Here is a 26,554-nt window from a genome sequence, read left to right on the forward strand (position 1 = left end):
AACCATAAAAAGCATATCTTAGATAATAGGAGTTTTTATGGGACTGAGAAACTATACTGCTGAGAACTCTTAATTATTCTGAAGGTGTTCAACCAACTGGAGAGGTCTTTCACTGTCAGAGTGAATGAACATAAGAAAGCCAGTTGGACAAAGTCCCAATGCTGTTCTGTACTTTCTATTTAATTTGGGTTGGCACTTAGGAACTAGAAGGAAGACCCTGATAAATCAGAATGGATTGGGAGTAGGGAGCCATGGGTTTTGGTCCCATCTCTAAGACTGGCTGGCAAGCTCTCTGACCTTAAATTTATTCACTATACAGAATCCAAAGGCATCTTTCTAAATTGGAAATTAAATCTCACTTAAAATCCTTCAGAGGTTTCCCACTATGCTACAGCTAGCATTAAATCCAAACCCAATAAGGCCCTGCACCATCTGGCCCCTTCCTACTCTCCCACCTCACTTCTACCCTCCTTCAACTCACTCACTACACTGTACATCAAGAGCTACTTCCTTCAGTTCTGCACACGTGCTGCTCTCTCCATACAAGGTGATCCTTAGACTTGAAATCAGTCTTTTTACTTTCTCAGAGAGATCTTCCCTGGCCACCCTTGATTATTATCCTAATAGCACCCAGTATTGTCTTTCAAAGCAAAGATTGGTAATGGCCAGTGTATTGATTTTTGTAGCGATGTTTCATGTCTCGCATGCAGACTTACTGCAGGCTCCATCAGGGCAGAAGCCAAATCCTGAGCCAAGTTCACCACATTCCCAAAGCCTGGTGGGTGCACTGAGTCAGTAACTGCTAGATGAGCCAGTGAGTGACAACCTTGGCCAAGGCTCATCACCTCTGTCCCCCATGAGATTTCATAATTTCCTCATCTCTATTCTCTGAGTAATGGATTTGGACAAGGTATCTTCAAAGACCCTCTAGAAACCAAAGAGAAGAAGGGTAAAGAATGAAAGTCAACAGTAAGGAACGAAGTACAAAGATTCGCAACTAGAAAGGACAAATTTCTACCTAGCTTTGATCAAGTTTATGCAAAAAGAAAAAAAGTGTGTGGGGGGGGGGGGGAGGAGTATTCTTACTTCCTAGTTACTTAGAATAACTTAGTAGGTCAGCACTAAGAGATTGTTATTATTGACCCAAGACTAAACAAAATGTCCAAACAGTACCAGGAAATGTTTAGACAGAATGACAGAAAACTTTCTAATCGGCCTTTAACAAATGAGGAAGTACCTGTGAAAACTCCTTGTTCTTTAAAGGCAAGTTCTGCTCCTCTGGTCTCCTATGTAACCTTCAACAAATCTACTATTTTTCTCTTATAGTTCCCATGCTAATTCTAACGAAGACAAACAATTTCACAATACCTATTGGCTTATTTCTCTTCACCACAATACACATACTGTAGTTGGAAAAGCAGCTTTAAAAATGTGGCTTTTGGGGCGTGGCCCACGTGGTTCAGTTGGTAGAGCATGAAACTCGATCTCGGGGATCATGAGTTTGAGCTCCGTATTGGAAGAAGAATTTACTTTAAAAAAATGTGCCTTTCCCCTTCTCAGGCATTCTTTATTTCCCATTTATTTGAGTCTCAAGATTTGCCTGGATAGTGTAATATACTGTCTGTGGAAAATTCTAACATATGGGCCCCAGATCCCCTGGCCCCCAAATATTTCCCTTCCAATTTCACCATCTACATCTGACCAGTTCTTAGATCAGCCTCTCTAGTCAAAACAAAACCATGCCCCCAACCTCCTTGCCTGTCCTCTTTAACGCTTAAACCACCAGATTGATGAGAGACAGAGACAGATTACAAACTGCTGGTAGCTGGGTTGTGACTTTGTTTTTTCCTGACAATATTATCCACCAAAGGTAGAAACACAAAGAAAATGCTCTATAGGAGAGAACTTGTTGCCTTCCACCTCAAGGAACTCTGGCCTTTCTGATGCCCAGCCCAATACTACTCAGCAAAACACATAAAGCTATCTACCTCCCACACCTTGCCAAATATAAAATACAAGAGCTGTCCTAAATACACAGAATGACAGACACACAAAAACACAAACATTCCCCCAAAAGACCAGAAATTACATAGCACCTTTCTGTAGTATTCTGTGCAACAGCAATCATTTTGGAGTGGAATAAAATAAACATTTTGAGGGCTCTCAGCAAAATTTCTGGCATTATACCCTATATCACACCTTCCAAGTCCTACTCCTAGCTCACATCCAGAGCATCATTTTATCACACATTCTGAAGGAGCTCTATTTCATGGATCCTCAGGAAATGCTTACAATTTTCAGGAGTTGTGGGCATATTGAATATTTGACTATGTACCAAGCACTTTGCTATGTCTTTTATATATATTATCTCAGTTAATTTTTTTTTTAAGATTTTATTTATTCATTCATGAGAGACACTGAGAGAGAGAGGCAGAGACATAAGCAGATGGAGAAGCAGGCTCCATGCAGGGAGCCTGATGTGGGACTCAATCCCGGGACTCCTGGATCACACCCTGGGCTGAAGGCAGGTGCTAAACTGCTGAGCCACCCAGGGATCCCCTATCTCAGTTAATTCTTATAACAACCTTTTGAGGTAGGTTTATTATTCAGGAAATCAAGGTAAATTTTCCTTCTAATTGTATATGATAGCTAAGCAAGCGCTGGAATAGGTGGAGCTTTACCAAGGAGATATTATTCCCATTTTATAGCTAAACATATTCTGGCTCAGAAAGGGAAGAGTGACTTAAGCTCCGACCCTTGAATGGGATCTAGATCATGTAGCCCAGTAATTCTTCTACCACAATGAGCATGCTAGCTAAAACCCGTTGTCAAAGTTAGATTAATGACAACTGGCTCAGATAATCCCACTATACTTACATTGGTCTAATACTAAGGAGAGAACATCCTCAAATCTCAGGTTCTGCTTCAAGCTCACAGCAGTTTATGTCCATTCTAGATTATCTACATAATGCAAAAATAATCATTCCATTATGTCCTTGATTCATTTAAGACAGCCTGGGTCATGGGCTCAGAGAATCCCCCAATAAACTTCTGGGGCAATCCAAAATCAGTATAGGATCTACTACTCTCTATCCTCTTCTTTTTAATAGATTACTCCCAGAGGATCCAAAGATCCAGGTGATCTCCAAATATTCATGGAAGGGGTAAGATAAATTTAACAGAGTTCTCAAAGCCTGGCTGATCATTACAATCAGCTTTTGAAACCTATAAATTTCTCAAAACTTTACCAAGCCAATATTCTGAGTTGCCAAGTCTGGGTTGGGGGTCAAAGAAATAGGTATTTTTTTGACAAAGCACTCCAGATGACCCTGATGATTAGCAAAATTTGGGACAACTGGACCAAGACATTTAATTCCATTGTCCCATCTATTTCCTTAGTTTTACTTTTTCCTCCACTGTTTTCAGCATATAATCATTTTCAAGTTTTCCTAACTTAAAAAAATGATTATCAACAAAAATATATAAATAAATAAAATAATAAATAAATATAATAAATAAATAAAACTCTTCCTTTACCCTATTTCTTCCCTATGTTATCATGGACCTTTCTCCTTTTTCTCAGCCAAGTAATTTGGAAGAGTGGTCTACACTGATTCTCCGTTTCCTGTCATCTCATTTATCCCTTATCTAGTCATTTTGCCTATGCCATCGTCACCTCTCTCTAATCCTACTTTTGGATTTACATGTAATAGTCTACTCCAGTTTTCTCCTTCTTCCAGGCCAAATATGCTTCCATTCATTTTCCACAAAGCTCTCTTGTGCTTGCACTGCTTAAAATCTGTCACTTGGTTAACTTCAAACTAAAAAACAAACCAAACAAAACCCAAACCAAACTCCTCAGGGTCATATACAAGTAGTTAAAATCTGGCTTAGCGCTACCTTCATTTACTGTTACCACTGTCCTCTTCCACAATGATCCTGGATTGTGGTGGCTGCACTTTTTATAGATTTTTAATTGGGAGATATACTTAACACAGGCATATCACCTGGATAATTCCCATGGTCTTTTAAGGTGCATCTCAACCTTACAATCTGGGTCAAGTGCCCTTGTTTATCTTTATCATTACAACACTTAGCGTGGTAATGGTAGTTGTCTGTTGATTTTCTCCTTCTCTTCATTCCCCTTGATACATACATATAATACAATTAGGTTGTGAGCTCTGAGGATAAAATCTCTGTCTTGATTATCTTGGTGCCTGCCACAGTAACGGCCTTATAGAGGTTATTTGAGAGAAGCTCTTTATGAGAAACTACAAGGAGGGAGTCATGGTTGGTTCTGGGTCTCAAGCTTCAGTGTTCTGTAAAATGAAGCTTTTTTTTTTAAGATTAAAAAAAAAAAACTATTCATGAGAGACACAGAGACATAGGCAGAGGGAGAAACAGCTCCCTTCGGGGAGCCCTGTGTGGGACTCCATCCCAGGACCCCAGGATCACAACCTGAGCCAAAGGCAGACACTCAACCACTGAGCCACCCAAGTGCCCCAATGAAGCCGCTGTTAATGGACATACAGAACATGAGTGGAGGAGGAGGTTTGGGTTGAAAGGGTAGAAGAGTATGGGTTTGATTTTAGACATAGAGAGTTTGAAGTATCATAGCCAGAATACAGGGATGGAGACACTCCTTTGTCCTAAGCTTCTATGGTAGGAAGCTCACTAGACTAGGAGTCAGGACATAATGTTTAGTCATCTCAACACAAACAATTTGTTGTCTGACTTTAGGTAGATCAGTTAACATCTGTGGGCCTGTTTCTCATCCATAAAATAGAGTGGATGCATGTCTTTGGTATCTATGGTAAGACAAAAATACTAAATGGTTTATGAAGTGCTAAGAAGCAACTGATTGATTTTCTTGTGTACATTGTGTATTTGGATTCAGCATAGTTTGGATCATGCAAATGCAGGATGGTATCAATGCATAGCCTGTGTCATCCTATATACCTGAGATATTTATGTATGCTAATTTGCTGTGAAACTAAAGAAACCATCTCATTTATTCTTCATCTAGTCATTTTGCCTATGCCATGGCCACCTCTTTCTAATCCCATTTTTGGATTTACATGTAATTACCTTGCAAGCTACCCTGCAAGCAAATCACAATCAATTCTTTTCTTTCCTAAGGTCCTTCAAAATTCTTGGTCCTTCCACTATAAAAATGAAACAGAAACAGAAAATTCTAGTTTCATACATTCATCAATAAGTATTTGCTGTGTACCTGCTACGGGCAGGTCACTATATTGGGAACTTGACATACAAAAAATAAATTAAAAAGGGATGCCTGGGTGGCTCAGTCAGTGAAGTGTCTGCCTTCGACTCAGGTCATGATCCCAGCGTCAGGGGATCCAGCCCAGCATCCAGCTCCCTGCTCAGTGGGGTGCCTGCCTTCTTCTTCTCCCCGCTCCCCACTTGGACTCTCTCTAGTTCTCACTCTCTCAAATAATTAAATAAATAATCGTTTAAAAATTAATTAAAAAGAGCAGAGGGTCAGCATAAAAACTGAAATTTCTAAGAATGTACCACAGAATAAAATGATAAAGAAGAGAGAGTTGTGCCAACCCAATTCTGAATGACCACCCCAGTCTCTCAACTCCCTTGGAGTTGGCTGAGGATCTCACCTCAGCCTGACTGATCCCACCCCTCAATCCTGCTTCCTTCCCTCTCCCCATAGGCTGCCAGTCTCCATCTCAAAGTGTGGGCCTAGTAAACTTAACCAGTACAACCGACAAAGAATTCTACCTGTGAAAGGCAAGATGACAAGGAATTTGGGCCCTGAGGAATGAGCAATATTTTATGAGTCAGAGGAGGCAGGCACTATATTCTGGGATAAAACAGTCACAGGAGTGAAAGCATGGAGGAGTGACAGAGATTAAGGATTCGAAGAAATGAAAGCTCCCCCCACCCCTGAGGGCAGGAGGAAGGGGAAAAGAAGATGGCATTGAAAGGCCTCCACCTTTATCTTACAGGTGAGCCACCAGAGGTTTTTCAGAAATGGAGTTATAGAGCAGATATTTGCAAAATACCTAAAGTATGCAGGATATATTGAAAAAAGAATAAAAGCAGGGAAAACTTTCAGGAGGTTTCTGTATTAATTCATCTTCTAGAAAGGTCTACAAAGATCTAGGTTTATGGCATTAATAGTGCAGAAGACAAAAGGGATTCAAGACACATCTCTGAACTATGGACTGTGAGCCAGGTTGCCCCTTCAATGAAGAGGGGACAATTAATAGTGCAGAAGACAAAAGGGATTCAAGACACATCTCTGAACTATGGACTGTGAGCCAGGTTGCCCCTTCAATGAAGAGGGGACAATGACACCTATGTCACAAGTCAGCATGACGAGCGAGAAGGGCACATGGTAAATGCCTAGCGAGGTGACTTGTACATAGTAAATACTTAACAAATATTCACTCACTCACACTCTCATTTGATCACTGACTTAAGAGAAGTTAAATCTGTTAAAACTTGGAGAAGTACTGGGTTGAAAAAGGTGAGGAAATAGTCCCAATATAACCAGGATGGAGGTACTGCTAATCGGGATAGCGAGCCCAGCTGGGAGAGAGGTTTAGAGAAAAGTTTGTTTTAATTTTTGAGGTAGCTACAGAATCATCACAGAGACATGTGTCTTAAAGTTAGTTACTCAATACATAAGCTCAAATAGGCCATGGCTGAAGACAGATTTGGAATTCCTCAGCATGTGGTAGGAGCTGAGGTGCTGGCTAAATTGAGAATATTTGGGGAGATAACATTTATAAGTGGGGGAAGGTGGTTAAGAGAGGACCTGTGGGGACATCTACCTGAGGAGAAAGGAGCTTAAGAAGAAAAATGAAAAGGTCTGAACAGAGAAGAGGATAAATGCCACAGAACAATTTCATGGAAGCCAAAGGATGATAGAACTTCAAAACAGAAATTTACCTGTCAACTGCTACACAGGGGTCAGGGAAACTGTGGAGGGGTCACTTGGAATCCTTCCAGAGGGAGTGATACAGTGAAAAATTGGGACAATATGAATGGTGAACTGGAGTAGACGGATTAATTCAAGGATGTTCTACAATCATTCCCACCAGGATCTACAAGTAAATTTATTTACATATATACAAAGGAATGTTCAAGATACATTTCTTAACTAAAGCCAAACCAGGCTATATCCAATATGATATGTATTATGAGAGAATATATAAGGATATGTGTGACTAATAAAATCTTCTGAAATCAGTATAATAGGGTTGCTGTGACAAAATATAAAAAAGACTAGACTTTGAAGTAGCTTGCATTATAGGAATAGAACAAAGGAATACTTAATTTTGTGTATATGTGTGACACACATACACACACAAATATATACTGAATCATATAGCCTGAATAATCTGGATTTCTAAGTAACTGAATAGTTTTTAGGTGTTGTACAGATAATTACCACATCTGTGATGACACTAATGCAATCACAAAGCTGGGGCAAATAGGCATAAAAATAAACTAGAAATTCCTAGGTTGGTTGATTTTTATTCTTTTATTTTAGGTTTTTAGGAAGAACATAGCTTTTCACTGCATTGGCATTAGCATACTGAATAGATAATTTTCATGACATTTTAAAGAAGGGAGAAAAACCTACAACACAGAGCCAATCTTTGTCATTCACAGAAGGAAGCGATGAAGCCATTGAAACTAGCAGCAGTCTCCAGCCTCCAGTGCCCACCTGTACCTCCTGCAGCATTTACCGTTGTAACATGACTTACAGATGCCCCTTACACCCCGTGAATCCCATTTCTCAATGTAGACTGCAACGCTACCAAGATCGAAGTTTGCAACTTCAAATGATGTCTTTAAATCAAACACAATAAAGAAAGTCCAGGCACTTTTTCTTTTGGCAAGAAAGACTAACTCCCACTCTACTCATACCTCCATTGCATAACTCAAGAGAGCAAGAGGCAACTTTCCTTGGACTCTTCAAATAAATTCTCTTTAGGGATCAGGCTACGCACAAGAAAATAGCTCAGCAGGAATTAAAAAAAGAGAGAGGGAGGGAGGGAGGGAAACTAGGGATAAAAGCAGGAAGGAACCTGAACAAAACATTACCAGCACCATAATGTAACGTGCGCACTGTCAAATGCTAGTTGCTTGAATGGAATCAGGGACAAGGAGTCAATATGGAAAGTTGAGATCTGGCACGGTTTAAGAAAAAGAATACAAGAGTGTGTTGGATGGATGGACACATGACCTAGTTTTGGGTAAATGAAGCTAAGAATGGTTTACAATTTATGGGAGTCTGTTTCCAGCTAGTCTGAAAGGCAACCTGAAACTGTGTTATCAATTAGGGACCCATTGATGGATTATATACAGTCTGAAACAGCCTGAGGCTGGACATCTTACAGATGTAAATATCAGACATGTAATAGCCCACGAAATACATTAATTCTTCTCTGAAAGGGGGCATGAGCTGGAGAGGAGGAAAAGGGGGAGCTCCGAGATTACCCTCCAGCATCTACCACTCCTCTTATATTACAAATGACTGCTCAAGAATGTGGACTTTGGGATGCAGCCACTGGCTTGGTGGAATGTCACACAACTTCAAATACAAGCAAGTCAGTTCTTAAATACCTGAACATTGTCAAAAACTGCTTGTAAATCTAGCTATGTCAACTACGCTGAGAACAACTCATTAGGTAGGATGTTATACTTGAGATGTGCTTTTAGAAACAGCAAAATTCAAGATCTGATGATCTTTAACCATATACCTCTGTCCTCACCATCTTCTTTCTCCCCTCCTAATTTTTCAACCTCTCTCTCCCTTCACAGATAACTACTGTAATGAAACAGCATTTTGTCAGGATTCCCAATTACATGTGCAGCTGAGTTCTGCTCTAAAACCTCACTTATAGATGACAAACTTAGTGTATATAAAAGGTCTTCAATGCCTCTTCTTCCTCTGGCTTACTCTTGGCTGATGATCTTGCTTCCTAAGTCTCTGAGAAAAAATCACTACGAAGGGGAAGTCTCCTCATTCCCTCCACTACATGGATCATTATGGGGATCCCTGTACACTTGCTCTTCCTTCCCTCCTCTTATTAAGAACGAACAGTGTTTTTGGACCCTCTCACTGGAATCGCACCATCTCTTGCCTAATCAAGAAAAAGGCTCCAATAATTGTCTCCCCTATTGCTTCTGGGTCTTTTGCTTTCCTCTACTGGATCATTCCCTTGGCACATAACCTTGCTGTAATTTCTCTTAATTTAAAAACACCCTCAGGACTCCACATGGCCTTCCAGGTTTCCTTTCAACAAACTTTGGGATTTTTCTTTTTTCTTTTATTTTTTTTAAGATTTTATTTATTTATTCATGAGATACACACACACACACACACACACACACACACACACAGAGAAAGAAAGAGAATGAGAGAGAGGCAGAGACACAGGCAGAGGGAGAAGCAGGCTCCATGCAGGGAGGCTGACACGGGACTCGATCCCGGGTCCCCAGGATCATGCCCTGGGCTGAAGGTGGTGCTAAACCACTGAGCCACCCAGGCTGCCCACTGGGATTTCATATACTGTTTCCTGCTCCTCTCATCCCTTCTTAAGAGCTTGAACCAACCAGGATCAGCCTGTCATTCTATTCTACCAAACAGTCCTTGTCAAGATCATCAATGACCTCCATGTTCCTAAATCCAGTGTCTGCTTTCTTAGCCTTCATCATACTGGGCCTACTTAATCCAGTTGATCTCTTCTGGCTTCTTGAAATACTTTTTTCACTTGGATTCAAGAAGATGGCTCTCTTGGTTCTACCAGATTGACTTCCTTCTCAGATTCCTTCACTGTAACCTCTTCATTTCAGTGACCTTTACATGGTAAAGCATCCCAAGACTCAGTCCTGAACCTCTTCTCTTTTTTACTCACAGCCACTTGCTAGGTGATCTTTTGGGTCTCATGATTTATTACCTATACACAATGAATCTCAAATCTCAATCTGGGGTCTGACCCAGTCCCCAGACTCCAGACTTGTACATTTGACTTGTGATTATCTAATGTGTATCTCAAATTTCACTTTTCTAAATCTGAAATGCTGATTTCCTGCTTGCCACTGGTATTCCCCACCCTGATAAACGGCAACTCTGTCCTTGTTGACAAGGCCAAATATCTTGGAAGTCCTTCCCAGTTCTTCTCTTCCTCTCACATACTCTCCCCCACCCTCATTCAATTCATCAGCAAATCCTAATGGTTCTACCTGCAAAACCTACTCAAAATCCAATCTCTTCTCACCGCCGCCTCTGTTACTACTATGAGCCACTGCCATCTGCCACCTGGATTTTGGAATAACCTCTTAAATGGTTTCCTGGCTTCCACCATTGCCTTGCTATAATCTATTCTTGTCACAGCAGTTCATAAACCTTTAAACCTAAGTCAAATCATGACTCTGGATAAGCCCTTTTTGCTCCTTGCCCCCACCTCTCCTCCACCATGACCTCTATTCATATCAAAAGCTAAAGTCCTTCTAAGTGCCAGTAAAGTCAGGTTCTTGGTAACTTGGCCCCCAACTGCCTCTCTGGTCTCATCTTCTACGGTCAATCCTTGTTCACTGAATCACAGTTATACTGGCCTTCTTGCTGAGCACACTGAACATTCTCCTAACTCAAACTCTGCCTGGATACATTTCTTCCAGTTATTCTTATGGTTTTACAACCCCACTTATTCAGATCTCACTGATGAGTCCTTTTATAAAGTAATAAGACTCCTTCTCCCTTCTTTCTCCTCCCCCCCCACCCCATTCCATTCCCCCCGCCGCCAGCCAAAAGTACCATTATGTCTTATCCCTGTGTTATTTTTCCTCCATAACATCCATCATCAGATATATGTATATTTACATGTCCTTTTGTTTAAGATTTATGTTTCCTGGCTTTCCTTATAACTGACCTAGGACAAAGGAAAGTGTTTACCACTACTTGATAGGTGTACAATAGGACTATTAATGATGGAGATAGATTTCAATAATACACTCATTATTGAGGATCTATTGTCAGATTCATATTATGAAAAGTACGGTCTACCAAAAAGAAGTGAAAATATATTGGGAGGTAGTAATTCCTTCTTGCTTTATTTTCCCCTGGTTATAAAAGCAACGCATGCTTAGTTTAAAATTAAGAAAACTGGGGTGTCTAGGTGGCTTAGTCAGTTAAGTATCTGTCTTTGTCTCAAGTCATGATCTCAGAGTCCTGGGATTGAGACCCATGCTAGGATCCTTGCTCAGTGGGGAGCCTGCTTCTCCCTCTGCTGCTGCTCTTCCTTGCTCATTCTCCTTTCTCAAATACATAAAATATTAAAAAACATATGAAAATTGATAAGTAAAAATACCTATTCCATCACTAAAAGATAACAATTAACATTTATGTGTCAGCCCTTTTAGATCTTATGTATGTAAAGAAGGAATGGGCTATATTTTTTCCTTATTAATTCAAATAGCCAGAAGTGAACATATACTATAAAAATTTTGGCTCAGATCATGATCTCATGGGTCATGGGATCAACTCCCCTGTTGGGCTCTGCCCCTCCACCCCCATGCACAAACTTTCTCTCTCTAATAAATAATTTTTTTTTAAAAAAAATTGCTATTTCAAGCTCCAGTCTTCAGACCCAGCAGTGTGTCTTGTGTTACTAAGCATAACTGAGGGAAAAGAGGTAAGCACTGAATTTGAGAACTAGAAAACTCAAGTTCTAGCTCTAGATTCCATGCCAGCTATGGAATCTTCCATAATTCATTTACCCTGCCCATTCCATGTCCTTCTGTACTCTTATATTTTTTTTATGAAAAATATTTTCAATTGAGCTTCTTTTCTAGTAGTTAACCACATCTACTCCTACTCCAGATGGCCTCTAAATTCCCTAATATCTAAAAACAAAACAAAACCTGAATCCATTACATATTGGTCGATATATTTTTTTCTTTTTCTTTTTTTAATTTTTATTTATTTATGATAGTCACACAGAGAGAGAGAGAGAGGCAGAGACATAGGCAGAGGGAGAAGCAGGCTCCATGCACTGGGAGCCCGACGTGGGATTCGATCCCAGGTCTCCAGGATCGCGCCCTGGGCCAAAGGCAGGCGCCAAACTGCTGCGCCACCCAGGGATCCCTATATTGGTCTATATAGTATGTACCTGGCATATTTAGGTTGACCATTTAGCCAGCAGCTAGACTTTTAATATCCTTAAGCAACATTAAGCTACAGTTCTTTCCTTCCAGACTTACTAGATTACCTGGTTTGTGTATACAACTCCCAAAGGCTACAATTCTCCCCATGGGCCATGACTGGATGGGGCTCTAAAAGTAAATATTTTGTTCCTTCAGGGTTTACATGTCTGCAAGAGATCTGGAATTTGGGAAATACAGTTCTTCATATTTAAGATTATATCCTTCATTTTTCAGTAATAAGAGAAGTCATAGGATCCTTCTGAGCCTCAGATTTGAGGATTGAAACCAGTAGGTCATCTCTAAAGAGATTTCCAGCTCTTAAAAGGGAAGCTTTTTGGTTCTGAAGCCCACCAATCAACAAGTGTGCGTAGCAAGACAAGTAGAGACATATAGACTGGAAAACCATGACAAGAAAGCAGAGATACCAAATCTCTTTGGAATTACACATAACTATATATACAGGTACCCTAGTAGTTATTACTACTGCATATGACTAAGTTTTAACAAAACCGAGAACAATGCTCAGCCTCAGTATATAGCACCCTGGCACTGTTTATTAGTAGAAATGCTCCCTTACCATTCTTCCCAAAACAAATTAAAAATTACAAATAGGGAATACAAATTCAATACTTTTTAATGCAAAGGTAGCTGGGTCTCTAAAATAACCTTTAAAATAATATGTGTAAAACTCCTAATGAACAAGATAATGGATTGAAGAGCCGAGCCATATGTATACTATATAATAAAAACTCAATACAGGTCAGCTGTATTTTCTTTTTCCTTTCCTTCTTTTGAGTGTCAACTTCCCAGAAAGAAATACCTAATTTTAGGTATATGATATTTTCTCTTCAAATCTTAAGGGGAAAAAACCTAAAGCAATACATTTATTCAACTTGAATGTGGTGGAATATAGTTCATCTTTATAAACCAAGAGATTACTGACCTGAATTTAAATCTCGTCCTGGATTGAAGGCTCGGCTATTAACAGTAGTAGAAAGTCGATCGCAACTAATTGTTCTAGATACATTGGTATTAAAGTTCCCATCAAATCTGAAACAATAGAAGAGAATTAGCAATATTTATTTAAGTGGTTATTAAATTAAAACCAAACCAACAAAATAATTGATATCATATATGAAATAAGGCAGCTCATAATAAACAGCAAGTTATTATTTAGACTTTAAATATTGAAAAAAAATAATTTCAGAACAGTATGGGAAAATAATATATGCTTCTAGAAGGCTTTAGAAATCAAGTTCAGTCTAAAGAGATAAAGATAACCATCCTTTGATCCAATTCTCGCTGCAATGAATTTGAGTCAGGTACTATCAAAAAATTATACAGAAAACAGATTTGACAAAATTTAGACTTAAGCTATGATGTTATATATGAAACAATTCTTTAAATTATCTGAAAACCAGTGACTAAGAACAAAAATAGTAAGTAGCGAAGGCAAAAGAATGTTTGTGGAGGAGGCAACACCTAGACTTTGATTCCCTGCTCTGTCGCTATTAAATGTGTGACTCTCAACAAACTTCAACTTGTCTGAGCTAACCTTTTTTTTTTTTTTTTTTTTTATAACCTAAGGAAGAAAATTTTTAAAAAGTGAGAGAGATAGGGCAGCCCGGGTCGCTCAGCGGTTTAGCGCCACCTTCAGCACAGGGTGTGATCCTGGAGTCCCGGGATCAAGTCTCACATCGGGCTTCCGGCATGGAGTCTGCTTCTCCCTCTGCCTGTGTCTCTGCACCAGCCGCCCCCTCTTGTTCTGTGTGTGTGTCTCTCATGAATAAATAAATAAAATCTTTAAAGAAAAAAAAAGAGAGATAAAGTTCCTCTCATGGTATAGAACACAGAGTTTGCATCTTCTGGATTATAATGTAAAAAAGGTCATGGTTTTTTTGATTTCCAGTGAAGTGCAATGCTAGGAGTAGGGCTAGAACATCACTAGTACCCTGACTAGTTGCTGATAAATAAATAATAGTGTAATCAGGATCCATATCCTAGAGCAAACAATCTGCAACAAAGTAAAAAGAAAATGCACCATCTCAATCATATACAGTCCCTATGAGTATTTTTTTTTTTTATGATAGAGAGAGAGAGAGAGAGAGAGAGAGAGGCAGAGACACAGGCAGAGGGAGAAGCAGGCTCCACGCACTGGGAGCCCGACGTGGGATTCGATCCCGGGTCTCCAGGATCCCGCCCTGGGCCAAAGGCAGGCGCCACCGCTGCGCCACCCAGGGATCCCTCCTACGAGTATTTTTTAAGTAAACTTAATCCAGAAGTAATGAAAGCAAAAAAATATTAAATTTCTAAATAGCTCATTTAGGATTTTATAAACTGAAAAGACTCACGAATTTTTAAGACTCACGAATTTTAATTTTTAACCAAATTAACTTAAGCTGAAATTAGGGTTTTTAAAATGTGTAGCTCAGCTTATAAATACCATTGATGAAATTCCATTTATGCAGAGAAGCTATACGACCTAGAAGAAACACTCCTAAAAATCAAGATCCACTTGGTTATTCACATGAGCTTTGATTAATGTCAATCACATCTCAATATATAAAAATTACTATGTTGAACTGATTGTATAAGCAAGGGACTAGGTCTTCACATGGTGTGTTGGGTTCCAAAATGAAAGTTTTGCTTGAATACCTATCATCTTGCAGGAAGAGGTAACTGGATTTTAAGAGAACTTTAGTTCAGCCTCCAACCCAGAACAGGATTCTATCAACCCTATCAATTGTGCTGCCAAGGACACATTTGCTTTACCAACGTGGTTGCTCTTCCTTGGACCTGCTCCAATTCGTCTAGACAAGAGACTGCTGCCTCAAAAGCCACAGATGGAGAGAAAAGAAGACATTAATACATCAGCAGCTGCCTGTGTGCAAGCAGGCAAAGCAACATAATCTCACCATCCCTCTCTTGTAGCATTTGAATATCTGTATAGCAAGAGTGGCGCTATACAAGGAATTCACTTGCTCTCCTTGCTCTATATAGCCAGGTTATGCCAATTCCCTCACATACTTTTTTTTTTCCTCACATACTTTTTAATAAAAGACTATAGAATATTTAGGCTTGTGGGCTGGCTATATAGTCTCTATCACAACTGCTACAACTCTGCCACTGTAGTGTGCAACCAACGAGCACTCACAAAAGAATGAGTATGTCTGTGTTCCAATAAAACTTAATTTTCAAAAATAGGCAGTGTGCCAGACTTGCTATACCACCCTGGGCCCAGATCAGGGCAGTCCAAGAAAATTCTCTGAAATGACAAAAATGTATTATTTTTGTAATGTCCAATATAGTAGCTACACACGGCTACTGAGCATTTGAAATGTAGCTAATACAACTTAGACACTAAATTTTTAAGTTTTTAATTTCGGATAATATACCAAATTTTCTATGTTGTACAATTTTATCTTAAATGTAAATCATCACTGAATAGTGGTTACCATATTGGACAAGTACAATTCTGTAAATTTCTCTTGATTATTTACCCAGTCATCCTTCAGGTCTCTCTATTCACTTACTATTCTCCCAGGAAGTCCCATCCTGATTGTGGATGATTTCTCATTCTGTATCACTCCATCTTCTCATGGAGTGAAGTATGGGTCATACTTCTCTCAAAGTATGTGCCATAATTTTTAATTTGTCTTCATCTGAGTATTTTCATGGGTGGATTTTTATCACTATATGAATAGACAAGATCTCCTTGAAGGCAGGCACCACGTCTTGTTGGTTTTGTGTACCACTATGTATATGTGACACAGCGTTCTTGTCAAACCAGGCATTCCTATTCACTGATTTTCTTTCTTTTCTTCTTTCTTTCTTTCTTTCTTTCTTTCTTTCTTTCTTTCTTTCTTTCTTTTTCTTTCCTTCCTTCCTTCCTTCCTTCCTTCCTTCCTTCCTTCCTTCCTCTCTTTCTCTCTTTCTTCCTTTTTTTTTTTTTTAATGAACATCCATGGTGCCGATGCCTAGCCTTGTTCTAGGCTCCCCAGTAGGCTCTGGAAGTCCAAGCAAAAGACGACCGTAATTTAGATGAATGGTTCGTGATTCCTGAAAGTCTAGCCATATCAGAATCACCTGAGATGCATGTTGGAATGCAGATTCCTGGGATCTACCCTGGAAGAGTCTGATTTACTGAGTCTGAGGGAAGGTCCAGGAATCTGACTTTGACAGGCTCTCCAGAAAGGAGGAACCCACCAATACTGTCATATAGATTTCTTTAGAAATAAAGCAGTACGGTGGCTTTCTGTGTAAACACAGGTACTTCAAAGTATGCCTCAAAAACAATAGGCCTCAAAGACAGAATGTCTTCCAGTTTGAATCAAGAGAACAGGTGGGTTCCTCCTTTATTTAGGTAGGTAAGTATGCCTGGAACTAACATCTCGACTTTGCCGGACAGATTACAAATCCCTTTTATTTTTTTTAAAAGTTTTTATTTATCTTTATACCCAAAGTAGGGCTTGAATTTATGACCCCAAGATCAAAAGCAACAAGCTCTTCCAACTGAGCCAGCCAGGTGCTCCACAAACCCCTTTTAGACCTATTCACTTCACAGCTGAGAGAAGTGACACCACAAAGAGAGGCTTAAACACATTGCATTATAAACTCCCTGTCCATGGATGAGCCACACACCACCCTGCTTAATTTAAATGACATATAACAAAGAGCTTGCAGAAAGGGGTAACTCAGAAGCATTATTGACAATTTCTCCCAAGAGAAGTAGAAGTTTGGTGAGAAGCCCTGCCTCCCTGCATAGAGTCTCCACCGTCAGGACCCAGGCTACCAGCTCAACCCTTGAGAAGTAGATTCCCAGGGCCTTTGTGAAATGAAAGGTTGCTCCTGGGCACCCTGGCAAGGAAATTATTTTTGTAGGTTGTTTTCCTTTCTGTACTGAAAAGATCATCCTGAAGAACATTAAAGACAATAAAACCTGGAAGTAATTCATTAGCAAAAGTGCTCAGTAAACATTTGTGAGTTATAAAAAGGTTTCACAATGTAGTATTTGCCACCAGTAATTTACCCAACCTTCTCTTCCCTCTATCTCCCAAACCTATAGATCTAACCAGATCAGTCCATCAACTGTTGGATCCCAGCCATGATGTTCTCTAGTGTCCACTGCACTCAACAAAGTCCAGCTTTTTAAATTCCATGCTTATGTTTTTTAGGATTTTATTTACTTTTAGAGAGAGAATGCACACACATGAGCCAGGGGAGAGGGAGAAAGAATCTCAAGCAGACATCATGCCCAGTGAGGAACCCAACACTGAGACTTGATCCCATGAACCCGAGATCACGACCCAAGCTGAAATCAAGAGTTTTGTAATCAGGCTTAATATAAGCCTGATTATGCTAACAATATGATATGTTATCATATTGATGTCTATTAGATCTAGATTGGTTTCAGATTCTATTTATAGCAACAAAATTTTAAAGTAAATTATTATGAGCAAATTATCTTACTTTTTTCATCCTTTCCATATACCAAATAAGGATGTATCAAGTTAGAGATGAGACTCCAAAGACTTTGGTATAGAAGTCATCTTATGTAAACCCTGCCACACAGCATTTGAACTCCCAGTTCTTTCAAAAGCCTTTCACGTCTTTGAGAAGCCTTAGTTCCCTCACTAGGGCTGTGAGTCACTTGAGGATTTGTAGGTCTCTCTCAGGTCTAGCACACTGCTGGCAATGTGTAGTATCCAATAAATCCTTATTGGTGACTACCTAGTGACGAAGGGCAGAGAGCTAAGTCACTAGAAAGCTCTCAGTATTTTATCCAGTTATATTCATTGAACATCTATGATGAACAAAGCACTGCCACTGTGGCAGAGCAGGATTAGGTCATGGTCAGGAACATAGGCCTGAGAGGTACACGATCTAGATTGGGGTTTGGGTTTAAATTGCATTTTGCTGTATAACTCTTGCACATAACTTAGGATTTCTAAGCCTCTGTTTTTCTCATTCATAAAATGGTTATAATAGTATCTATTTCATAGATATCTATCTATCTATTTCATAAGATTGTTTTAAGAATCAAATCAGAAAATGGCTCTTAAGAGCCAGATACACAGTAAGCATTAAATAAATAGTAAGAACTAGTATTAGATGTGTTAGAAGGAGTTACCAGCTACTAAGTGCTCATCATATGTTCCAAGTGCTTTACATGGATTAACTCATCTGATTTTCACAAGCCCGAGAAAAGTACTATTACCTCCACTTGAATACTTGGAAACTGAGGCACAGAAATGTTAAATCAAGAAGCCCAAGGTTCACAGCTGGGAAGCAAACAGAACCAAGATGTGAACATCTATTTGAGTTCATTCATAATGAATACACTGTAATGTATCTCAAATCAACAAGTTATCATTAACATTATCTAAAATAGCTGAAATAGAATTGAATTCTCTCAGAGGAAAAGATTACTCTGAAAGATGATAGAGCACAGGAAAAATCTTTGCTTTTCACTTAACAGAAAATGACAGTAGCTGGAGTGCCTGGGTGGCTCAGTTGTTTGAAGGCCTGCTTTCAGCACAGGTCATGATCTCAGGGTCTTGGGATCGAGCCCCCACGTCAGCCTCCCTGCTCAGGGGGAGTTTGCTTTTCCCTCTGCGTCTTCCCTCACCCGCTCTTGCTCACTCTCACTCGCTCTCTCACGCGAGTAAATAAAACTCTTAAGAAGAATTCTAAAAAAGAATATGACAGTAGCTAAACATAAGGCTTCACAAAGCACAGCTTAAGAGAAAGAGCTCTATGGGCAAATAGAAATATGGGCAGGAAGATGATATTAAAGGCAGGTGTTCTTTATCAATGGTTAATAACTTAAATGCTCATCACCAGCATAGTATGGAATTGGCCATTAGAGAATTACTTTTTATTATTTCATTCTAGAAAAGCCTCAAGTTCCCCTCCCATTCAGCACTGAAATCTGAGGTGCTTCAGGGAACCAAGGATAGGAGAGTGAACACATACATTCTCTGCACAGAGACACAGCTGACCTGGTGCCAGCTCAAAGTAGTTTTCTCCTCCTCCTGGTACCAAAGTTCTTCTCTGAAAGACCCTGGCATTCTGATGAGAGCCTTGAACATTTAAATGGCTTGGGTACAACAAAGATAACAGAAATAAGACAATATCAAGAAAGAAAAAATTGTACCAAATTTTGAAAATTCTCACAAGGGGGCAATGAACATAGGATGCAAAATAACATAATGGACAACAGCCACAGCTTAAGGGTTTTTTGTTTGTTGTTATTGTTTTAGATTTATTCGTAAGAGACATAGAGAGAGAGGCAGAGACACAGACAGAGGGAGAACCAGGCTCCCCATGGGGAGCCCAATGTGGGACTGGATCACACCCTGGGACTCTGGGATCACACCCTGAGCCAAAGTCAGATGCTCAACCACTGAGGCACCAGGTGCCCCCAACAGCTTAAGCTTTACTGTAAAGGTAGGTAAGGTGTAATACTGAAACTCAACTCAGGAAAACCCCAACTGATGTGGTGCAAATACAAAGGCTTCCAGAGACCAAACTTGATTCAAAAATAAAATGTAAAATATCTAAAGAAGTTCTTCTGAAAGAATCCATAGAACAATCCTGATGCTTTAGCATTAAATAACCACCTTACAGGAGAACCTTAGCCAGAGGGCAATCTGATCCCTGTTTTGTTAGTTCAAGAACATGTGGATTCTAAAAGTATATTAGTGAATGATGAACAGATTGTTACCTCATTCCGAAATCTGATATAAGTAATATGCATGCAGTGAATGCTAGTGGCTTTAAGTTAATTTACTCCTATCAAGCCCCCACATTCAGAGACCTGTTATCCACTCCTTCCTGCTAGATGGCATTCTTTAAGTGGTAACAGTCTCACAATAATCTCAGTGGTCTTGAGTTCTCTGATGTGTGCTGAACCTCAGCCATGGGGAGCATGCCCCCCCAGCTGAATTAACATGAAATGCCTAGAAATAACCCTCCCTCTGCTTCTGCCAGTCAGGTAAGGAAGCAGGTGTCAACAGGGGGCTTAGAAATAAAGAACAGTGTGTCCCAAGCTGGTGAGCCAGCTAGAAGATGTAATTACAAGAGCAAAAAACCCTGATTATCACTCCACCCTCCACTCACCCACACTCACTAATGTCTGCTTCTCTTCTGGACTCCAGATTCCTACTGGACTCCAGACACCTCAGTAAAACCTGCTAGGTTGTCCTCGTTATCCTGACCACCTCCAAGCCCCAGGGAAATGGCTGCTTTGCCTAAGATGGGAATGCATTTTATGCATGTGTGCCTCTTTCTAAATACTATTTCTAAAAGAAACATACTATTCACCTCCATTTGGGGCCTGAGAGAACTGTAAAGTTCATGCTAAAAATACTTTATAACAATACATCAGTTACACTCTGAGGGGTTACCTAAAAGATTTTTCATTGAGAAGTATATTACCTGCCAGTCACATTTATGTAATTCCAGGTTTAAGGAAAAGGTCATGCACTGGTAAAATCATAGACTGTCATATAAAATGAGCAATTCAACTTATCTTTATATGTGTGCTTTAAAAAAAGGAATTATAATAAGAGAACGATCCTATCTAAATCTCCTACAGACCCTCACTCTAAAAACAGGAGATATTGGATTATGACTGCTTTCTATACTTATTTTCATAAGATAAAACCAGTGCCTGAAATTCAGTTTCAAATAACTCTATCTTTCCTATGCCCATAAGTTTGGGGGGGGGGGGGAACTTCCTTCTGGATTTACTTTCATGAACAACTGATCGAAACTGCATCCCGAGGGAGAAAACAGAACTGTGACTCCCACTTTGATCTCTTCCCCATGGAGAAATTCACTCCCTGCCTGGCTTGCAAGATGTTCATTTGATTGACGTTTGCTCTGATGTGCAAACTGCTTTGAACTTCAGACATTTAATTCCCATCAGGCTGCAGTCATTTTTATTCTCCTTCAACAGGATTTACAAGCAGGAGATCAGCAAATGTAGAAGATAAAATAAATTTGCAGAAGCTTTGAATCTTACATCAAAACAGTGTTCAAGTGAGTTCCAATTGGATTTCATTCAGCCGCGATTCACAGTGTAAATCAACTTTTCAGTGGAGTCCCAGTTTAGAAAGAAAAAGACATAAAGGAGAGAGACACATACACCAGTTGGGGTTTACTTCCTGAATCTCTTTTTTGGTCTTTGTTTAAATTTTCTATGGAAGGTGATTTGCCAGGCAAATCACTCAGAACCCTGGGTTTTCCTCAACATTTCCAAAGAAGCCTGCCCAATTTATCACTTAGCACACAAAAACCACACCCACAGTGTGGATTCCCAGAGTGGTGGTGAAATGTGGTATTGTTCATGGACACATTTTTAAGGCAATAATTCTAAAAGCAAATCCCTGAGGATCTCTCAGAAGAGCCAGGCTTAAACTGCTAGTGGAGTCCGTTAACAAAGACACTACGATGACAGCTAATGGGATGGGGAATATTTTTTATTTGTTTGCTTGTTTTTAATCACTGCTAAAATGCCAAGGCAGGTGCAAAAGGTTAGAAAAAAAAAATCCCACTATTCTGAAAGCAGAATTCCGTATTAGATCAGAAGTTAGTGTGAAACAAATGCAGGGAGACTCAGATGAAGTTTCCAACACAGTCTGGCCCTTGCTGCGAGGGCTGTTGAACTATCAAGTTCCATTTTAGGGAGAGCACACATCTTTCTGGGAAGCTTGATTCAAAAGGCAAAATCCCTTGACTGGAAGCTGCAGGAAAGAGCCTTTCAAAAGAGGTCTGGACATGGAGAAATGCTCAAGTCTAGCAGAGCCCATGGTCCTAGGGAACAGCTTAACAGTGTCTGGTCTACCATGATAGGAAGAGATCACTTCACCTCCATCCAACCAGGTTCGGGCTCCCTCTTTCTGGGAAGTGTCTGCTTTCCAAATATTTGAGCAACACCAGTTGAAAAGAATCAAACAAGAACTCTCTTATCTTCCACTTAACCGCCCATGAGAATAAAGTTAAACAAAGAGAGAGCTAAGATAAAAATCAAACATCTGCACTGGCAAATATTTAAACTCTATGAATGGCAGAGGAAAGGGGTAAGAGTAGAATCACTTCAAAAAAGGAACTATCACATTTATAAAAGTAAATGATACTTGCTCCCTCCCCGCCGCTGCACAGAGTTTACTTATTCAAATACCTAAATTAATGGGCAAACTGAAAAGCTGTCAAGTAACATGTAATCACGGTCCGAGAAATGGTTTTTCTTCCCATCTCTGCAGAGATTGGAGAGATAAGTCACATTCTTTTTGTTCTTATCAGTATTAAGGATTAAACCTTCAGGCTTCGGTAACTCAGACACAGGGCCAGTGTCAAACACCCTTGGAAGGCAAGGCTTTCAGAGCAGTAAAGTTTCTCTATTAAAGTCTCCTACAAACCAGCTCTTTTTCACCATTTTCCCCACAAAGATCACTGAGAGAAGACCCTGTTGTGATCTCAGGTCTCATGTGTCGATTCAAAGTGGCGGTATGATTCATTTACTCCGCTTTCTCACACAAGCTTGGAAAACTGCACAGGTGACATCTAGGGGGATTGGAAGTGATTCCACAACCACCTGAAACATTTATCCTTGCCCTTCTCATCACCAGGTTGTGGCAGGGGTGCATGAAGAAGAAAGAAAGGTACATGGAAAAAGAAGAGAATACAAGCAGGTGGACAGGAGCCTCGCAGGACCCACGGGCTCCCTCTGTATTGCCCCGCAGCCCATGTCCATCCTGCCACTTGACCTCTACTAAGGGCTTAACATGCTTCACAGTTATTTATCTATACACTTTTCTCCCTTGCTAAGAAGACACAAAGAGAGAGGTCCTTTCCTGTATCCCCAGGGTCTGTGGGCCAGAGTCAGCTGTGAAGAGTAAGACGTTAGTCAATAAATGTCTGCTGAATGAAGAAATGCCAGAAACCTAAGAGATGGAGACTTCCTGGAACTAGAGATTGGAAATTCGTGAGCTTTCTTCCTCTGTCGATAGCCGACAACTCTGAGTGGTAAGACCCAGACATCAAAGAGAAGCATTAAGAACCTCAGAGTTAGCAGATGACCTTGCAGATGAACTGGTTCAATCTCTCAGGCACATATGCATTGGAGAGGGAAGAAGCCTGTCCAAATCTCCCTGTTCTGTAAAAGAAACATGAAATGTAAGATGTGGAATACTTATGGCTGTGTCTTCAAAAAGAATTACTGACATGGTATTAAAAAGTTAATAAAGCTGTGCGTGTGCATCATCATATGAGGCAGTGGAGTCCCCAAAAAGAGATTATAGGCAGATGGGTTTTAAATCTTGGCATTCTTCTTTGAAAACACTTTAATATTTTTGCACAATAAACATATATAAAGGAAGCTCAAGGAAAGCTTCGTTCTCTGCTCCTACAGGGTCTATTTCTTAAAGCTGGCATAGTCTACTAGCTCATTTCTCTTGGAGGCTAGATTAAAAAAAAAAAAAAAAAAAGGAAAGGAGGAAGAAAAGAAAATCATAGGATCAGCTCTCCCTAAAATCCACAAAAGATAGATTGATGAAATTCAATATTCTAAGCAGAGTGCCAGGTCTCCCTGAGTACAGGTTACATGAGGAAAAGACAGACCCAAATGCAGGTGTGCTTTCTGCTGTAAGGGTGTTCATCCATAGTCCTTTAGAAATAGGTATCTATCTACCTACCTACGCACACATACATGCACACATGCACACACAGAATTACAGGACAGATTACTGCAGGAACATGGTTTTAGGCCTGAGAAACAAACTAACCCGACTATGTGAAGTTTATAATCTGCTAACTTAGAAACTTTAGGTCATGCAACAACCTCAAGTGAAATTTTAAGAAGGAAGATAAGGCATTTCAATTTTACCACAGGTCAAAATACTTTGTCATAAAAAAAAAAAAAAGATTTGAAATCAGGTAACCCAGATTACAAATCTGGCTTCCAGAGTCTGGACACAACCTCTCTGAGCCCACTTCCTCTTGAGCAAAATGGAGAGGGATGGAGAGGGGAGGAGGAGACGGTACCTAGCCCACCACAGTTGTTGACAGGATCATTTGAATAATCTAAGTAAAATAACATTTACAGAAGCCTAAGAAATTATTTTACTGAAGTACAGACATATGTAACTTTTACAGAAGTCAAATAATGTAACTCAGTTGGCCTTCTGAAATATAAAGCATTCTATAAAATCTTTGTTGAATTTTGAGCTCTACTGAAGTCCTTCCGGCACTAATATCCATAAAGACTGTATCTGTAACATTTCACCTGCCTGCAGGTAATAATTTTTAAAAGGCCAGGAGATGAAAGTTTGAGATAAGGGAAAATAACTTGAAAGGCTAAGATTTGCCATATAGCACTTTCAGGGCAAAAACACAAAACACACCTTCTTGGGGAAAGAACAGGACCTGCAATAAAATTAAACTCCATTGTCAAAGACCAGGCTTGTCACATTATTTGCCCTTGTGACATGGAAAGAACAAAAGAGCAAGGGTCATAAGTGCAAAAGCACCTGGCTAAGTCACAATGTTTCATTTTTCATAAAAAAAAACACATGAGAACATAATTCTTATTATAAAAAAGTGTACACAGGGTTAAACACTTTATATAATTCTTTCATGTGCATTGCCTTAAAATAGAAGTTGCCCACATGTGGTTAAACTATTATGTCTAGAAACATCATTTTAAACAAAACTAAACTATGTATTAGCACATTAAAACTGTACATTTCAACTTGGCCCTCTCTCCCGAACTGCCATGCATATAATATAGTTGGTGGGGGGTGGAGGGTGGAATTTGAGGGAGGAAAATAAAATGATGCTATAGGCTAATCTCAACTTGTCAAACACCTCCCCGGAGGGATCTGCATGAACTCAAAGTCAAAATCAGCAATGTTCATACTGAATTCTTCTTCCTCTTAAAAACCTTTTGCTGGGGTGCCTGGCTGGCCTAGTTGGTAGAGCATGTTACTCTTGATCTCAGGGTTGTGAGTTTAAGTCCTACACTGGGCATAGAGCCTGCTTTGGGGGGAAAAAATCTTCCTTTGCTTTTCACATTTTAATTAACAGATTTGTATCCTCTGAGATGCTTGATTTAAAATTTTAAAAATTTAAAATATTTCTCCCCACCCAAATCTCCAATGAAATCTAGTTGGCAGATTTTATATACTCCGTGTCTAGGAGCTACATACATTCTATGTAACCCACCAACAACCGAGACAGCCTTTACTCCCCTGCAATCCTTCCTTGCAGTGCCATTCCCTTTCTCCTGGATTATTATGATGCTCCAATTTGACAAGCAACTTACCTCTCCACTTCAACTTATTCCTCCTTTGCCAACTAATTAATTTGCCCAAATCCCAGACTGACCACAGCCTTTCTTTAAAACCTACTGTTTATGCAGAAAAAAACTGTCTAGCTGTCCAAGAATTTTGAGCCACACACAGTACATCTCTTCTCCAACATTCCAGCTCTACCTTCCACTTCTGCATGCTCAATGCTTTATGATGCTTCCTCTTTGCCATCTGAAGCATTCTTCCATAGATCTACCTGCAGGAATTCCACTCTCCGGACCCGAACTACCATTTCTCTACCAAGACTGAGTGCTCAGAGGCCTCCATTCATAATCACCTTTTCTTCTAAAGGAGACTTTGGATTTTTCATGGCACTTGATAGAGTCTGCTTAGCTTAACTCTAGCGTCCTATAATCTCCTGAAAGTATAGACTGTTTTATTCATCTTTTGTCTATCAGACAGTATCTAGTACAGTGTCTTGCACATGAACTGCCTTGAATAGGATCCAGACAAGTTGAAAATGATATACATAGGTATTTGGAAATTTCATGCTTTCAAATTTACCCTGCATATAATCAATTATTAATATTATAATTATTCATATACATTAATACTATATTAATGATTAAATCTAATAACTGAGATAACTAAGTCAACATCAACTTATATTTCCTATCAGAGCTTCTGACAATGAAATAACACTAAGAAGACAATTATATAAAGGTATATATATATATTATATATAGGCAATTATATAAAGGTATATATATATTATATAAAGGTACTTGAATTTCTGTCAAGAGGTAAAGTAGCTCAATAGTTCTGTTACCATCATCACTACCAATACTCAAAAATGAAAGACAAAATCAGATTTGCTATCATGCACTAATTCCTTCGGTAGATATTTAATGGGGACCTGTTCAAGCAAGACACTGAATCCAATCAGGTCTCTAAATTCAAATGTAACTTAGAAGAAAGATGAGAGAGCACAGATAGTACAAATAGGACTTAGAACCTGGTATCAACATTCTCACAGTTACTTAGAA

General features: G+C 39.5%; 1 protein-coding gene across 1 annotated transcript in view; it reads right to left on the reverse strand.

The window, feature by feature from the left end:
• CACHD1 (cache domain containing 1) overlaps window positions 1-26,554 on the reverse strand; it is a 206,389-nt gene that overhangs the window by 60,646 nt on the left and 119,189 nt on the right. Inside the window, exon 4 of the mRNA XM_025983262.2 lies at window positions 13,139-13,245. Coding sequence (XP_025839047.2) covers window positions 13,139-13,245 — 107 coding nt within the window. The remainder of the gene's footprint in view (window positions 1-13,138; window positions 13,246-26,554) is intronic.

The sequence above is a fragment of the Vulpes vulpes genome, chromosome 12 (assembly GCF_048418805.1).
Source record: "Vulpes vulpes isolate BD-2025 chromosome 12, VulVul3, whole genome shotgun sequence".
Classification (NCBI taxonomy): domain Eukaryota; kingdom Metazoa; phylum Chordata; class Mammalia; order Carnivora; family Canidae; genus Vulpes; species Vulpes vulpes.